The following is a 14,673-nucleotide window of genomic DNA, read 5'->3' on the forward strand; positions in this document are numbered from 1 at the left end:
ATGAGGCTCAGGCTGGGGCAGAGGATTGGGGTGCGGGTGTGTGTGTGTGTGAGGGCTCTGGGGTGGGGCTAAGCATAAGCTTTCATGCATAAACTATGCATCCGATGAAGTGGGCTGTAGCCCACGTACTCCTTTTCTTTTTGCGAATATAGACTAACATGGCTGCTACTCTGAAACCTATGCTCAAATAAATTCGTTAGTCTCTAAGGTGCCACAAGTCCTCCTGTTCTTTTTTTAGAAACACAGCCAGTCTGGATTTAAAAATGTTCCGTGATGGAGACTCCACCGTGACCCTTGGTGAATTGTTCCAATGGTTAATTACTCTCCGTGTTAAAATTTACACCTTGCGCCTCTCCTCCCCCACCCCCAGCCCAGGTGCTGCTGTGAGGAGAGAGAGCTGGGGGGAGTCCTCTCTCCCTGCCGTAGCCCCCAGGTAGCCTGCACTTCAAACCCCACATCCCCGGCCCGCACCCCCAGCCAGAGCCCTCACCTTCCCCCCGCACCCCAAGCCTTGGCACCAGCCTTGAGCCCCTCATTTCCAGCCCCACCCCAGAGCTCTCACACCCCCCCGCACCCCAATCCTCTGCCCCAGCCTGAGCCTCACTCCCACACTCCGAACCCCTTGGCTCCACCCACACTACATGAATTTTATTATGTGCACCAATATTGGTGCACATAACAAAATTCATTCCGCACATGCATGGGAAAAATTAGAGTGAACACTGATGATGGCCCAGCACATGCTGTTTGTTTTAAGAACACTTTCACTGCAGATTTCACAAAATGCAAAGAAGGTACCAATGTGAGATTTCTAAAGATAGCTATAGCACCCGACCCAAGATTTAAGAATCTGAAGTGCCTTCCAAAATCTGATCAGGACAGGGTGTGTAACATGTTTTCAGAAGTCTTAAAAGAGCAACATTCTGATGCAGAAACTACAGAACCCGAACCACCAAAAAAGAAAATCAACCTTCTGCTGGTGGCATCTGACTCAGATAATGAAACATGCATCGATCCGCATTGCTTTGGATCATTATCAAGCAGAACCCCTCATCAGCATGGACGTATGTTCCTGGGAATGGTGGTGGAAGCATGAAGGGACATATGAATCTTTAGCGCAACTGGCACATAAATACCTTGCGATGCTGGCTGCAACAGTGTCATGAGAATGCCTGTTCACACTTTCAGGTGACATTGTAAACAAGAAGCAGGCAGCATTATTGCCTGCAAATGTAAACAAACTTGTAGACAAACTTGTTTGTCTGAGCTATTGACTGAACAAGAAGTAGGACTGAGTGGACTTGTAGGCTCTAAAGTTTTACATTGTTTTTGAATGCGGGTAGTTTTTTTATATAATTCTACATTTGTAAGTTGCACTTTCATGACAAAGAGATTGCACTACTGCACTTGTTTGAGGTGAATTGAAAAATACTATTTCTTTTATTATTTTTAGAGTGCAAAAATTTGTAATAAAAAAATAAATATAAAGTGAGCACTGTACACTTTGTATTCTGTGTTGTACTTGAAATCAATATATTTGAAAATGTAGAAAACATCCAAAAATATTTAAATAAATGGTATTCTATTAATTTTTTTAATCGTGCGATTAATCGTGATTAATGTTTTTAATCTCTTGGCAGCCCTAGTATACACACATGCACCACACAGACACCCCCCCCACACACACACACTGTGTGAACCTACCCCACGTACCTAGTTCACTTACAGTCAGCAACGTCTGAACATTTCACCCTGATGCTAAAATATTTAAGCAACTTGGAGTTGGAGTCTAACTTCGTCACGCCCAACAGAATGCAATCTGCTGCCGAGGTGAGTCTGGGTGCCACACTGGCACCGAAGCCGGGCCCAAGGATGTGCTCTGTCCCAGGTACTGCCCCCTGCTCAGGCCACAGCTCTGTTCCGCTTGGGCTGAGCAAATCATTGATTTGGGGGTTTTGTGGTTGAACAGAAAAAAAAACCTTGGGTCAGTGAGAACTGGTTTCTTGACTACATGAAAACCAGGTTGAATGAAGCATTTCAAACGTCGCTTTGAATGGATATTGTTAAAACAGACTGAGTCAGCATTTCCAAAATGTTTCTTTTTGGGGCTGAAATGACTGGCTGAATTCAATGCAAATTTTTGAACAGGTTCAGGACCCTGAAACATGCATTTTTCAGTGAATTTGCTATTTGCTGAACGCTGGGCACCAGGCTTGCGTTCTGCTTTAGGGCAGGGGAGCGAACAAAGCCTCTGCTTCTGCTCTTCTGCAGGGGGCAGTGGTAGAGACTGATCAGATGCCAGGCCAATCCTGGGTTTGAGTGTCACCAACCCAAGCACTCAAAAACTTGGAGTCAGGAAATCATGAGATTGGCTGAAAAGTCATGAGATTTAAAACAATAATAAATGTAAACTTCCTGGTTTCTGAGTCCTCCAGCTGCACTCAGCCAATGATGTCTGGCTTCTCTCCACAACCACATGGGCTGGGAACATACTATATTTTACAAAGCACAAGCTAAGATTCTCCAAACTCACAGGACTCCAGGAGCTGGAGCTTTAGGAAAAGCATCAACTATCACCAGCGTTTGCAGCACAGGCTTTGTACTGTCTCTAGGCTGGGGGAAGTCTTCCTCACAACCAGGCTCTTTGTCACGTACTAATGTGACATGGAGATAGGCCCTGCTTCTTGGCTCTGGGCCCCATAAGCCCACTGCTAGGGCACTGGCATCTTCCTTGTCTCTGCATGGCCTTCTGAGCAGCCGTGCTTTGCAGAGGAAGAGAGGTCTGGCCTCACAGCGCTGGGGCTTACGGGGCACCAGGAACACCTGGCAGGGAGCGAGGAGGAGGGATTTCAGTGGTTCAGGGAGAGGGGCACATCCTAGCAGCTGCTGACGTGGTTCTCTCCCTTGCTCCTAGGCTGTGCCATGGGATGGCCGAAGCAAAGCAGCTCTGCCGGGAGTGACATCAGAGACTGCACTACATCCCCTCCGGTGAGATCCTCCCCTGCCTGACTGCACCCCCCACTAGCCAGATTCTCTCGGGCCCAGGCCTTCTCCCTCCTCTCTGCCCTTCTCTGCCTCCAGCCTTCTCCCTGCTTCTCAGTGCAAAGCAAGGGATCCACATGCCCTGGCAGGGTAGCCAAAGGGCAGCCAGCCAGCGCCTGAACAGAAAGCCCAGCCCCCCACAACACAGGGGCATCTCCCTGCCTTTCTGAAGACTGTCTCTGTCCTGTTCTGTGCTCAGCTCTGAGCCCCAGGGCCCCGAGTGCAGGCAGTACACGTCAGAGGGTCCACGTGCTGCCAGGGCCGTCTGTTAGGGGCCCCAGGGAGCAGCCAGCCAGCCCTTGGGTGGTTTCAGTGACATGCTGCCCCGCCTGGCAGCACACAGGAGTAGAGTGGTCAGCACAGCTGCACGTCCTCACTACTCCTGCTCTCCATGCCAGCAGTGCAGGGCCCCCACGGAATGCCAGGAGGGCGGAGGGCTGCTCCGGGGGTCGGCCCCTCATTAGCGTGTTTCTCTGTGACCTCAGTTCCTGCCCCCCACGGTGACGGACACGAGCGCACAGCTAAATGCCCTGCGCCAGCGCATGCAGTTCTACAACATCAGTGCCTACATCATCCCAGCCACCGATGCACACATGGTAAGGCTCAGGCTGCCAGTCTCCTGGTCTCTGTCCTGCCCTAGGGTCTCCCCCACCCTCCATTCCCCGGGGCAGGGGCCCCAGCATTTGCTGCACCCTCATCAGGAAGAGGCACCCTTTGCACAGTGCCTGCCTGTGGCTCAGGCCCTCGCTGTCTGGCCCAGCGCTTCTGGCCCGGACACCTGCCCTTTCCCCTGCCTGGATCCTGTTCCCCTTGGTGCACAGCCCCTGCCCCCCAGGCACCATGAGCCTTGCTAGTGGGAGGGGCTGTAGGGCAGAGTCCCACTGGGCAGCTGGTGTCTGCCAGTGTCCAGACTGTTCAGCGCACTCATCCCTGGGCAGCAGCGCTGTGCTGCGGTGTCGGGGGGGTGGGGGGTGGTGTGTGCTGTGATAGTGTGTCTCTGTGGGGGCGAGGCATGTGCTATGCTGGGGTGTCTTGGGGGGCAAGTGTATGCTGTGATGGCATGTCTCTGCTTGGGGGGAGGCAGACGTACGCTGGGATGGCGTGTCTCTGTGTGGGGGGCAGGCATGTGCTGGGATGGTGTGTCTCTGCGTGGAGGGGGCAGGCGTGTGCTGGGATGGCGTGTCTCTGCCTGGAGTGGCTGGCATCGCTGTTCTGGGGTGTCTGTGGGGGCACGCAAGCGCTGTGATGGCGTATCTCTGCGGGGGCAGGCAAGTGCTTTGCTGGGGTGTCTCTGCATGGGGGTGTCATGGAGTCACCAGGGAGATGCTCTGGAACTACTCCATACGAAGCAAGCCAGTACTCTGGGGGAGCCTTCTTGTCTCCAGGGCAAGAAGCTTACACAGCTTCGACCTTCCTGGGTCTGACCTTGGAGCGTTCAGCATCCCCTTCCACACTGTGCGCTTCCTGCAGCGAGTTTGCCTGGGCGAGGCTCCTGGGGAAGCCAGAGGGCCCTGCCCCGCAACTCCACAGTCAGATGTGACTCTCAGCCAGCCAGTAAAACAGAAGATTTATTAGTTGATAGGAACACAGTGTGGAACAGTGTTTTCCCCAGGAATTTAAATTAGGGGAGGTTGTTCGAATTTACGGGGGTGGGGGGGTCAGGGCCGATGAGGGGTGAGACCCTGGGGTTGAAGGTGGGCTGTATGGCACCATAGTAAAAACTGAAAAATGTTTCATGACCATTTTATTAGATTTAACTTATGTTTTAAAATCATCACCCAATTTAAAGTTGGCTACTCAAGCCTTCTATGAAGCACTACATCTACATCCTTCTTGGTTTCTTGTTATAATTTCGCACAACTCTGTTAATGAACTTCTTGAATGCAATATGTTCATCTTTGGTGGCTTCTTGTGTGTCCGGTACTTCCATTCCTTCAATTGATATGCTCATTAGTTCATTCACATGATCAGGCAGAAGGCGACTTCTTTCAAAACACAAAATTCTATTCAACGATGAAAATTCAATATTGAATATATATTGAATCCTTAAGTGAAGAGGACAAGAAGTGTTTGTTAAGACAACTGAAAAAGTACACAGACTAGATTCTTAAAAATCTACAACAGCGACTTCTAGATTCTACTCAACCTCTATGTAGCTTTTACAGATCTCGGTCCTATAAAACACCGACAGTTGAGTGGAGTGAGGCAGTACAAGCAATGGGGCTGCCATGTGCTCAGGACAGAATAGAGAATTTGAACACAGAGTGGAATACCATATGACAAATGAAGATTTGACTTCAACTTCTTTTTTATCATCACTAGTGGCTTGACCCAATCTTTGTGCTATGTTTCCTGGGATGCAGAAAGTAGGAATTCATCTCTTGTTACTCCCAGTCACAACAGCTACAGTTGAGCGTTCTTTTTCATCATTTCATCATTTTTCATCATTCATTATACCTTCATTACTCAACTTCTGGACTGAAGTCTTTGCTTTTTCCAGTACTTTTTCAATGGATAGCTCTCTGATTGATCCAAATGTAGCTTCTATTGCTGGACAAAGATCTACTACTGTTGTAGCAGATGCCTGGATGGCATTGTTTAATGACCCAAGTGGTTTCAACAGTAGACTTACAAGAGAGAGAACAGCAATAGTCTTCTCTGAACGTAGAAGCAAAAGTAATCCACCAGCCTCACTACTTAGATCCATCCCATCTTGGTAGATACTTTCCAAAGCCAGTAATAATGGCTGGAGTAATTTTAAGACAACAGCCAAGAGACAGCGAAAGGATTTTCCCAGGTTGGACTAATTTGAACTTCAGTCCCAGTGTATCTTCTATATCTTCTGTATTTTCCAAGATATTCAGTCTTTTTGGACTCTTGCTGAAAAAAGAATCTAATGAAGACATTAAATCTGTAGCTTTTTAAATGTCTTTTGAAGAGTCTGCAGCTCATACTAGTGCTAGTTGGAGTAGATGGCCTCTGTAGTTTGCATAGGAGAGATTAGGGTTACACTTTTCTCTGAGCAAAGCTTGTACTCCACCATGTCTTCCAGAGAAGTTTGCAGGTCCATCAAATGCACAAGCAGCCATCTGTTTGGGGTCCAAGTGACAAGCATTTAACTCTTCTAAGATGTAGGTTGTCACAGATGCAGCCAATGTGTCTTCTATAACTTGAACATCTAGAAATACATCTACTGGCCTACCACGGACATCAAGATAACATACACAATGACTTAATACTTGGTGCCCATTTGCATTTGTGCATTCATCAGCCATGTATGTGAATTTTTTGAATGTGGTGAGAGAGTTCTACACTTTTTCAACTGTTGAGTCTTTCACTGTTGCACCACATGCTTCTAGCCAGTCAGTTGAGTTTCTTGCAGAAAGATAGTGAGCATTTGCTGGTCTTGTTCAGAACCAGTGTTCAACTTCAGGATGAACAAGTGACAATGCACTTAACATTGGCCTCCAGTTTGTAGTGTGTGGTATCTCTTGCTTAAATAGAAAGTATGATGCCACAGCCATGTTTGTTCGCATGAACTGTGTTGTGTCTCCAGTATTCTTAACAGCCTCATTAACACTCACCGGTGTCGTCCTTGATCAGTGGAGACTCAGAGTTCAGAGTTGCTTTCACATGAGTTCACCTCCGAGGTTGGGGGCAAGAAGGCACCTTGCTCATTCCTCCAGCTGCTCACTGTTTGCTCTGGCCACTGTTGTTTGTTGTGCCACTGTTCACTCCATTGATCTGTTACCAATGGCCCTGAGCCATCACCTTCTGCTGCCACCTGCCACTGTGACATCTGCGAGTTGGTCTCTTGAGGTTCCACCCAGCTCTCAGTGATTTCAGCTGAGCTCTCAGTGGGGGAACCTCGCTGCTAGTGCAGACTGGGCCATCTCTTCCACAGAAACCCTGTCCCACAGCAGGTCTCAGCGCTTAGACCTGATTATCAGTGATTTTAGCCGTAGTGGTCACTTTACAGAACAAAAGACTCTCTATGTAGCCTAATCAGCTCTGTCTTTAAACAGTGGAGATGGGCAGGTCAAATAGTACTTGTGACTCAGGCAGACCATCAAGCCAAACACCTGTCCCCACCCTCTCTCTTGATGCCCTCAATCAGCACAGGCTAAGTACAGTTCTGCTGCCCTTTACTCAGACAATAAGAACAACAACATTTCATTACCCCCTGCATTCAAGTGATTTGTAACCCAACCCCAGCCAAAATCTATCACTTGGGCAACACAGCTCTGTTTGCTGGATACCTAGGTAGATTAGGTGTGAATGCAAATACAATCTGGTCCTGAAGCCTTTCCCCCCAGCCCCCAGCTCATCACTAGCTGTCAGGGAGAGCTCATTTAGACTTTGCTTACAAATCATAATTTGAAATTATTAGGTTGGCCAACATCACTGAAATGAATGCACTGGCATTGTCATAAAAAACAACAGCTGTACAAGGAAGCTAGTCTATGTTCATACTTTTCAAATGTATTATACTTTTGCAGATACACGTATGTTATCATACATTTTATATCAGCGGTTCTCAGACTTGTGTACTGGTGACCCCTTTCACACAGCAAGCCTCTGAGTGCGACCCCCCCTTATAAATTAAAAACACATTTTTATATATTTAACACCATTATAAATGCTGGAGGCAAAGCGGGGTTTGGGGTGGAGGCTGACAGCTCACGACCCCCATGTAATAACCTCACGACCCCCTGAGGGGTCCTGACCCCCAGTTTGAGAACCCCTGCTTTTTATATGCTTTCAAAGTGTGTACAGTATTAATGTTTCAATTTCAATTCAAATTTCCAAACAATCACTACATTGGCAACACTGCATGTGACTAGTTCTCAAAACTGGGGAGGGGGGGTGTTGGGGAATTCAGGGGGGGTGTAGGGAAATCCCTGTCATAGAACAGAATTTGTTAGCACAGAAATCAGTGACTTTCAGCCAAGTCCATCTTGGGAGGAGGGGAGCCTAGAGTCAGGGCTCTGGCCCTCCGCTTGTACCCCAAGACAGCCAACTCGCTTCCAGCTGCCTGGTCCCTGCCCTGCCCGTTGCTCCTCCTCTGGCCTTTGTCTCGCTTCCCGGGCCAAGAGTCACCTGGTTGCATCCCCGCCCCCGGGGTCTCAGGCTATGAAGGGGAGGCCATAGCATCCATGCAGGCAGCTGGAGCAGCCCCCACAAAAGTCACACCCCCTTATTCCCACCACCTAGACATTGGTGCAATACACAGGGAAACTCAGGCACACACAGCATTCACGCAAAACAGTAGGACTCACATAGGCTCACATACAACATTAACAAGGGAAAATCCCCACTGCATCACAGGGGGGCAGGCGTGCACTGGCATGGCGTGTCCCTGCATGAGGGGAGTAGGTATATGCTGTGATGGCATGTCTCTGCATGGGGGGAAAGGCATGCATTGTGATGCGTGTCTCTGAGTGGTGTGGCAGGCGTGCACTGTGGTGGCGTGTCTTTGGGGGGGGTAGGCATGCGTGGTGATGGCGTGTCTGCGGGGGGGGTAGGCGTGCGCTATGATGGTGTGTCTCTGCGTGGGGGGGTAGGCATGCGCTGTGATGGCGTGTCTCTGTGGGGTGGGGCAGCATGCACTGTGATGGTGTGTCTCTGCATGAGGGAAGTAGGTGTGCGCTGTGATGGCGTCTCTCTGCGTGTGGCAGGGGGCAGGCATGCACTGTCATGCCATCTCTCTCTGTGTCCCAGAGTGAGTACATTGCTGAGCGGGATGCACGGCTGGCGTGGATTAGTGGCTTCACGGGATCTGCAGGTGAGTGCATCCCCACGGCCTGTCTGCATTCCCGTTCACCTTCCCTGCCCCCACTCGTGGATCCCCCACCCCACAGGCCTCTCTAGCCAGGCTGCACCCTCATTATGCCCCTGGTGGGCCCATCCCTTCCCAGCACCCCCTCCGAACAAGGTGCCTCTCCCTGTGTGCTCTCTCCCTGATCCGCAGGGGGGCCATTCCCACGCCCTGGACACAAAGTAACCAGGCCCCAAGCTCTCCAGCTGACTGCATCCCAGACAGGGTGGGTGGGGGTGGGTGAGATTTAGCTCTGGACAGACCTTCCCCCTCCGTAGCACACAAACCCACGCAGGTGACCCTTTGAGGTCCCTTCCATCCCTTAGGGGCTATGGGTCTGCAATCTGCGCCTGCCGGCTGTTGGCACATGGCACCATCCTGCTGCCCACTGCCATCACCGCAGAGGCAGGCTGGGAAGGTGGGTCATTTGTTCTGTGCAAAGCCGCAGAACAGGCCAGTGTGCAGTGCCACGCAAGCCCCTCCCTGCATTAGCAAAAGGGCAAGTGATGCACTAGCCTCCGGGGCTAACGGGTCCCTGCTTGAGTCGCCCACCCCAGCAACTGTCCTGACAAGAGCCCCTCTGGGAGGGGAGGGGCAGTGAGATGTGCCTGCCAGCGGCACCAATTCACAGACTCCTTGGGAGCAAATTCCATTCCCCACCCCCACAACAGGGCCCCCTCTGGGTCCTCCCTAACCCCCTTGGAAGGGGCATTCCCTCCCCACAGCACCCCCAACTGGCACCACTAGTGTCTGGAACCGGGTTAATGAGCCTTCTCCTCCCCTGTCTCAGGGACTGGGGTGGTGACAACGAAGAAGGCGGTTCTGTGGACAGACAGTCGGTACTGGACCCAGGCTGAGCGCCAGATGGACTGCAACTGGGAGCTGCAGAAGACAAGTCAGTAGCCACAATGGGCAGGGAGATTGTGCCAAGCCCGACCTCTGCTGCCCACTCCAGTCCCAGAGCCACCCTCAGTCTCAGGGCCTCAGCGGCCTTTCTGTGCCCAGATGCTGCCATGAGTGCCCAGCGCTGGGGAGTCCCAGGACCATGAGCCCAGCCTCTCACTGCGGAGCCCTGGTCTCCAGAGCTGCAGGCAAACCCGGCCTGGCACACAACAGCCCCTGGTACCATGAGGCTGCCAGTTTAGCAGTGACTCAGAGCCCTGGGTTCCTGGCAGAACCAGCTTGGCAGCCCATCAGCTATGGACACTCAGAGCTGTGAGCCTTTCTCCAGGCATGGCACACACAAGCCACCTGAGCTCTCCGTGCCGGGCCCTGCTCCCCCTTCCCAGCCTGCCCGTCCCCCGCCAGAACCCGCATGCCACTGTGCTGTGCCCTGTCTTGCAGTCTGGACTGATACCATTGGCGAGTGGCTGCTCCAAGAGATTCCCGCTGGCGAGAACATTGGACTGGATCCCTTCCTCTTCTCCATCGGTATCACCCCTGCTCCCTGTGTCTCCTACCTGCCCCGAGGAGCCAAGCCTCCATCCCCCCATTCCACTCCACAGCACCTGCCCTCTAAGGCCTAGGACATGGGGCGGGAGGCTTAACACTGCAGCCCAGCTCCCATTGCCCTGGCTCTCCCCCCTGAAACCTTGGCCGGAGCAGTGCCTGTGGAGGGCGCAGAAGACTAACCATACCTTTGAGCCTAACTGACAGCTGCATCCCTTCTCAGATCTCTGGAACAGTTATGCCCGCGTTCTGCAGGGTTCCAGCAGGACCCTGGTTCCCATCGAGGACAACCTTGTGGACCTGGTTTGGGGCACGCAGCGGCCTCCTTTGCCCACCAGCAAGATCTATCTGCTGCCAGAGACCTTCACGGGTAGGTACTTGCTCCCTGCGGGTAGGTGTGGCGTGTGAGCCCATTCCCTGGCGCCCCCTGCTGGTGACACTGGAGAGCAATCACCTGCATGCCGCTGGGCATGCTGGGATGTCGGCGGCGTGTACCTGTTCGTGCTGATGGAGGGCAAATGTCTAAGTGCCACGCACACAGCTGGCCCCAGGGAGGTGCTTGTGCTCCCCGGAGCTCTCCAGATGTTTTGGGCTCCCCTGGTGGAGTCTGGCTGGGCTGGGTCAGGCTGGGAGGTCCTTGGATTGCTCGCCGAGGGCACAGCATTTCTGGGTGGCTGCGGAGAGAGTCCTGGCCAGCCCTGAGCCCTCTGCCAGGGCAGGCTTTGGAGGAACGAATGGTCTCCAGCAGGGCAGGGATGAGCCAGGGGCTCGCATGGGGCCCTGCGTGTACCTGACTCTCATGCCCAACCCCCCCTGTCCTTTCAGGCAGCACCTGGCAGGAGAAAGTGTCCGGGATCCGGAGGCAGATGGAGCAGCATTACAGGAGCCCCACGGCAGTGCTGCTGTCGGCTCTGGAGGAGACAGCCTGTGAGCGCTGTGGCCCAGGACCATCCTGCCACTGCACCCTCCCTACCATGGCCTCAGCCCACACCCCTGGCTTCTCGCTGGCAGCCCTGGTGTCCAAGGCCCCTAGCACCACCCCCCCAGTGCCCTCAGACCCTCCCAGCCCCCCAACGGCCAATCCTGTGCCCTCAGTGCCCCTCAGACCCTCCCAGCCCCCCAACAGCTCCCCAGTGCCCTCAGCACCCCTCAGACCCTCCCAGCACCTAAACAGCCCCCAGTGCCCTCAACACCTCTCAGACCCTCCCAGCCCCCCAACAAACCCCCCAGTGCCCTCAACACCTCTCAGACCCTCCCAGCCTCCAATAAACCCCCAGTGCCCTCAACACCTCTCAGACCCTCCCAACCCCCCAACAAACCCCCCAGTGTCCTCAGCACCCTTCAGACCCTCCCAGCATACCAACAGGTGCCCCCAGTGCCCTTAGCACCACTCAGAGCAGCTTCACTGCTGGGCATCCCACACCAAGCCGAGACTGCCTGCCCGGCCTGGCTGTTCACTGTTACGGGGTGAGATCAGGGCCCCTTGTGCTGGGCACTGTTCACCCATCCCAACAGATGGCACCACTCTAGTGTCACTTCGTGCCCATGCCCTCTGCCAGCACTGCCCCAGGAACCCAGCGGGGAGCAACACTAGGGCAGGGCAGGCAACCTGGTGCGCAAGGGAGGGTCTATAACACCTTTGTTCCTACAGGGCTCTTCAACCTCCGAGGAGATGACATCTCGTACAACCCTGTCTTCTACTCCTATGCACTGCTGACCACATCAGACATTAGGTACAGAGCAGCTCCCCATCCCCAGCACATCCCCTGGGGCCCGGGCTTGCTCCCTGAGCCCCTCTGAGCCTCAGCACATCCCCTGTGGACTGGCCTCGGCTTCCCCAGCCCCTCTGAGCCCCAGCATGTCCTCTAGGTACCTGTCTAGCTCCCCCAGTCCCTCTGAGACCAAGAGTGTCCCCCAGGGATCAGACTGGCTCCCCCAGCTCCTCTGAGCCCCAGCATTTCCCCCAGGGACTGTACCAGCTGCCCCATCCCCTCTGAGCCCGTGAATCCTCCAAGGACTGGCCCCACATCCACAATTCCTCTGATCCCCAGTACATTCCTGGGTACCAGATCGGCTCCCCACCCCCTTTGAGCCCAAGCATATCTCCTGGGCACCAGCTCCCCCACATCCTCTGAGCCCCCTCATGTCCCCCAAGAACTGGCTCCCCACTTCCTCTGAGCCCCAGTGCGTCTTCTGGGGACTGGGCCGGCTCCCCAATCCCCTTTGGGCTCTCTTCCCAGTGTTCAGGCTCCAGCCCCACTCCCTCCCCAGCTCTGGTCTAGGGTGCTGGCCCCGCTGCTGCTGGACAGTGGTGGAGGCCACAGCTGAGCCCAGCCCGGTGCTCCTTCCCCCCAGTCTGTTTGTGGACAGCAGCCGCCTGAGCACGGAGGCGCTGCAGTCCCTGAGAGCACAGTGCCCGGGGCCCCTGTGCGTGCAGGTGGAGGAGTACGGCCAGGTGCGAGCCAGGGTGCAGGCCTATGCCCAGGGAGACGTCCGGGTCTGGATCGGGACGGAATACACTACCTATGGGCTCTACGGAGTGATCCCCCAGGTGAGCGCCGGCCCCAGCCCTCCCAGTGCCAAGGGGATATGCCTTTGCCACCTCCTCTCTTCTGCGTCTGCAGGACAGGCTGAGCCAGCCCCGGGCTGGGAGTGGCTTTGGCTAATCTGCCTGTGTGAGGGGCATCAGGGGTAGCATTACCCATGTAAGGAGCTGGCATGCAAGGAGGGGACAGCAGTGATGTGCCTGAGTGTGCAAAGCAGGGGGGGGAGGGGGGAAAGAGGCCCAGCATGTGCAAGAGAAGGGGGGTTAGGCCCCGGGTATGTGAGGGAAGGGGGGGTGAGAGGTCCCATGAGTGTGAGGGGAGGGAGTGAGAGACCCAGTGTGTGTGAAGGGAAGGGGGTTGAGAAGCCCTGGATGTGTGAGGGGAGGTGGTTGAGAGGCCCCGGACATGTGATGGGAGGGGGCTGAGTGGTCCTGTTTGTGCAAGAGGAAGTGGGTTGAGAAGCCCTGGGTGCATGAGGGGAGGGGATTGAGAGGCCCTGGGTATGTAAGGGGAGGGGGGGTGAGAGGCTCCGGGTGTGAGGGGAGGGGGTTGAGAGGCCCTGGGTGTGCAAGGGAAGGGGGTGAGAGGTCCCATGTGTGCAAGGGAAGGGGGGTTGAGAGGCCCCAGGTGTGCGAGAGGAGGGGTTGAGAGGCCCTGGGTGTGTGACTCGCCACCCACGCCCCCCCACCTCCTCCCCCAGAAACCAGCCAGTTCTTCTGCCAGGTGGTAAGTGCAGGGCCTGGAGCTGCCACTGGCCCCAGCTGGGCTGCTGTGTGCCAGCAGCTCAGGGGAATAGCCGTCCCCCTGCTCCCAGCACGCACAGGGCACTCAGGGGCAGCGTGGCTGGCAAGCCTCACTCCTCTGGCCGGCTGACACCCGGCCCATCCTGCCCATTGCAGGAAAAGCTTGTGGAAAGCAGCTACTCCCCCGTGATGATGACCAAGGCAGTGAAGAATGCCAAGGAGCAGGCGCTGCTGAGAGTGGCCCACGTAAGTGCTGGCAGGAGCTGGCTCTCCCTCTGCAGAGGGGCTGGCCCGGAAGGGGGGACTGGCTGACATGGGGAAGGGCCTGGTGCTTCTCTCACCTGGGAGAGTCAGGCTCCTGGTGGGTTGCCCCCAGGTGCGGGATGCCGTGGCCGTGATCCAGTACCTGCTCTGGCTGGAGAAGAACGTTCCCAAGGGGTCGGTGGATGAATTCTCCAGCGCTCGCTATGTGGACAAGCTACGAAGGTCAGTATGAGCGTGACCCTTGCCTGGGCTCCAGCCTGGCAATTCCCACTCCCGCCTCTATGGGACATTGACTGGGCCACAGGCCTTGTGGGAGATGGACCCATGGGGCAGGATCTGGCTCTGGGGCCCATGCTCCCCACGAGCCCTTAGTGACCAGAGAGGGAGTCGCTCTGTGTTGTTGACCCTGTCGGTGAGCAGGGCATGGCCACGGCCACACAGGGATGCCTGCAGACACAGGGATGCCTGCAGAGCATGGAGAGCGGGCAGGGCAAGCATTAGGGTGCCCATGGCCAGCATTCCATTGGCCGGGTTTATATAGATCAGCAGCGCCCCCTAGTGGTGAGGCGATGTTGAAGTCTGATGGTGTCCTAGAGCCGAGCACTGGAAGAAAGAGGCTGATCACCCTTCCATTCCCTGGCAGCTACACACCGCCTGAGGGGAGAGCAGACTCCAGGGAGCTGTGTGGGGGGGAGATGGTCAGGGTGAGCCCCAGCCTGCTGTGTCCTCCCTTCCCCAGACCACCCCCCAGACTGGGAACCAAGAGGAAGAAGCAATGCATGGCTCGGCGGGGAGGGGGATGGGCGGGGGA

The 14,673-nt window shown here is 54.8% G+C and overlaps 1 protein-coding gene across 1 annotated transcript in view; it reads left to right on the top strand.

Moving 5' to 3' along the window:
• Window positions 1-14,673, top strand: part of XPNPEP2 (X-prolyl aminopeptidase 2) — a 37,583-nt gene that overhangs the window by 8,394 nt on the left and 14,516 nt on the right. Inside the window, exons 2-12 of the mRNA XM_037908823.2 lie at window positions 2,915-2,988; window positions 3,528-3,638; window positions 8,764-8,827; window positions 9,651-9,755; window positions 10,205-10,291; window positions 10,533-10,679; window positions 11,135-11,236; window positions 11,961-12,042; window positions 12,665-12,860; window positions 13,755-13,844; window positions 13,975-14,084. Of these exons, the coding sequence (XP_037764751.1) occupies window positions 2,915-2,988; window positions 3,528-3,638; window positions 8,764-8,827; window positions 9,651-9,755; window positions 10,205-10,291; window positions 10,533-10,679; window positions 11,135-11,236; window positions 11,961-12,042; window positions 12,665-12,860; window positions 13,755-13,844; window positions 13,975-14,084 (1,168 nt within the window). The remainder of the gene's footprint in view (window positions 1-2,914; window positions 2,989-3,527; window positions 3,639-8,763; window positions 8,828-9,650; window positions 9,756-10,204; window positions 10,292-10,532; window positions 10,680-11,134; window positions 11,237-11,960; window positions 12,043-12,664; window positions 12,861-13,754; window positions 13,845-13,974; window positions 14,085-14,673) is intronic.

This window comes from Chelonia mydas, chromosome 9, assembly GCF_015237465.2.
Source record: "Chelonia mydas isolate rCheMyd1 chromosome 9, rCheMyd1.pri.v2, whole genome shotgun sequence".
Lineage (NCBI taxonomy): Eukaryota > Metazoa > Chordata > Testudines > Cheloniidae > Chelonia > Chelonia mydas.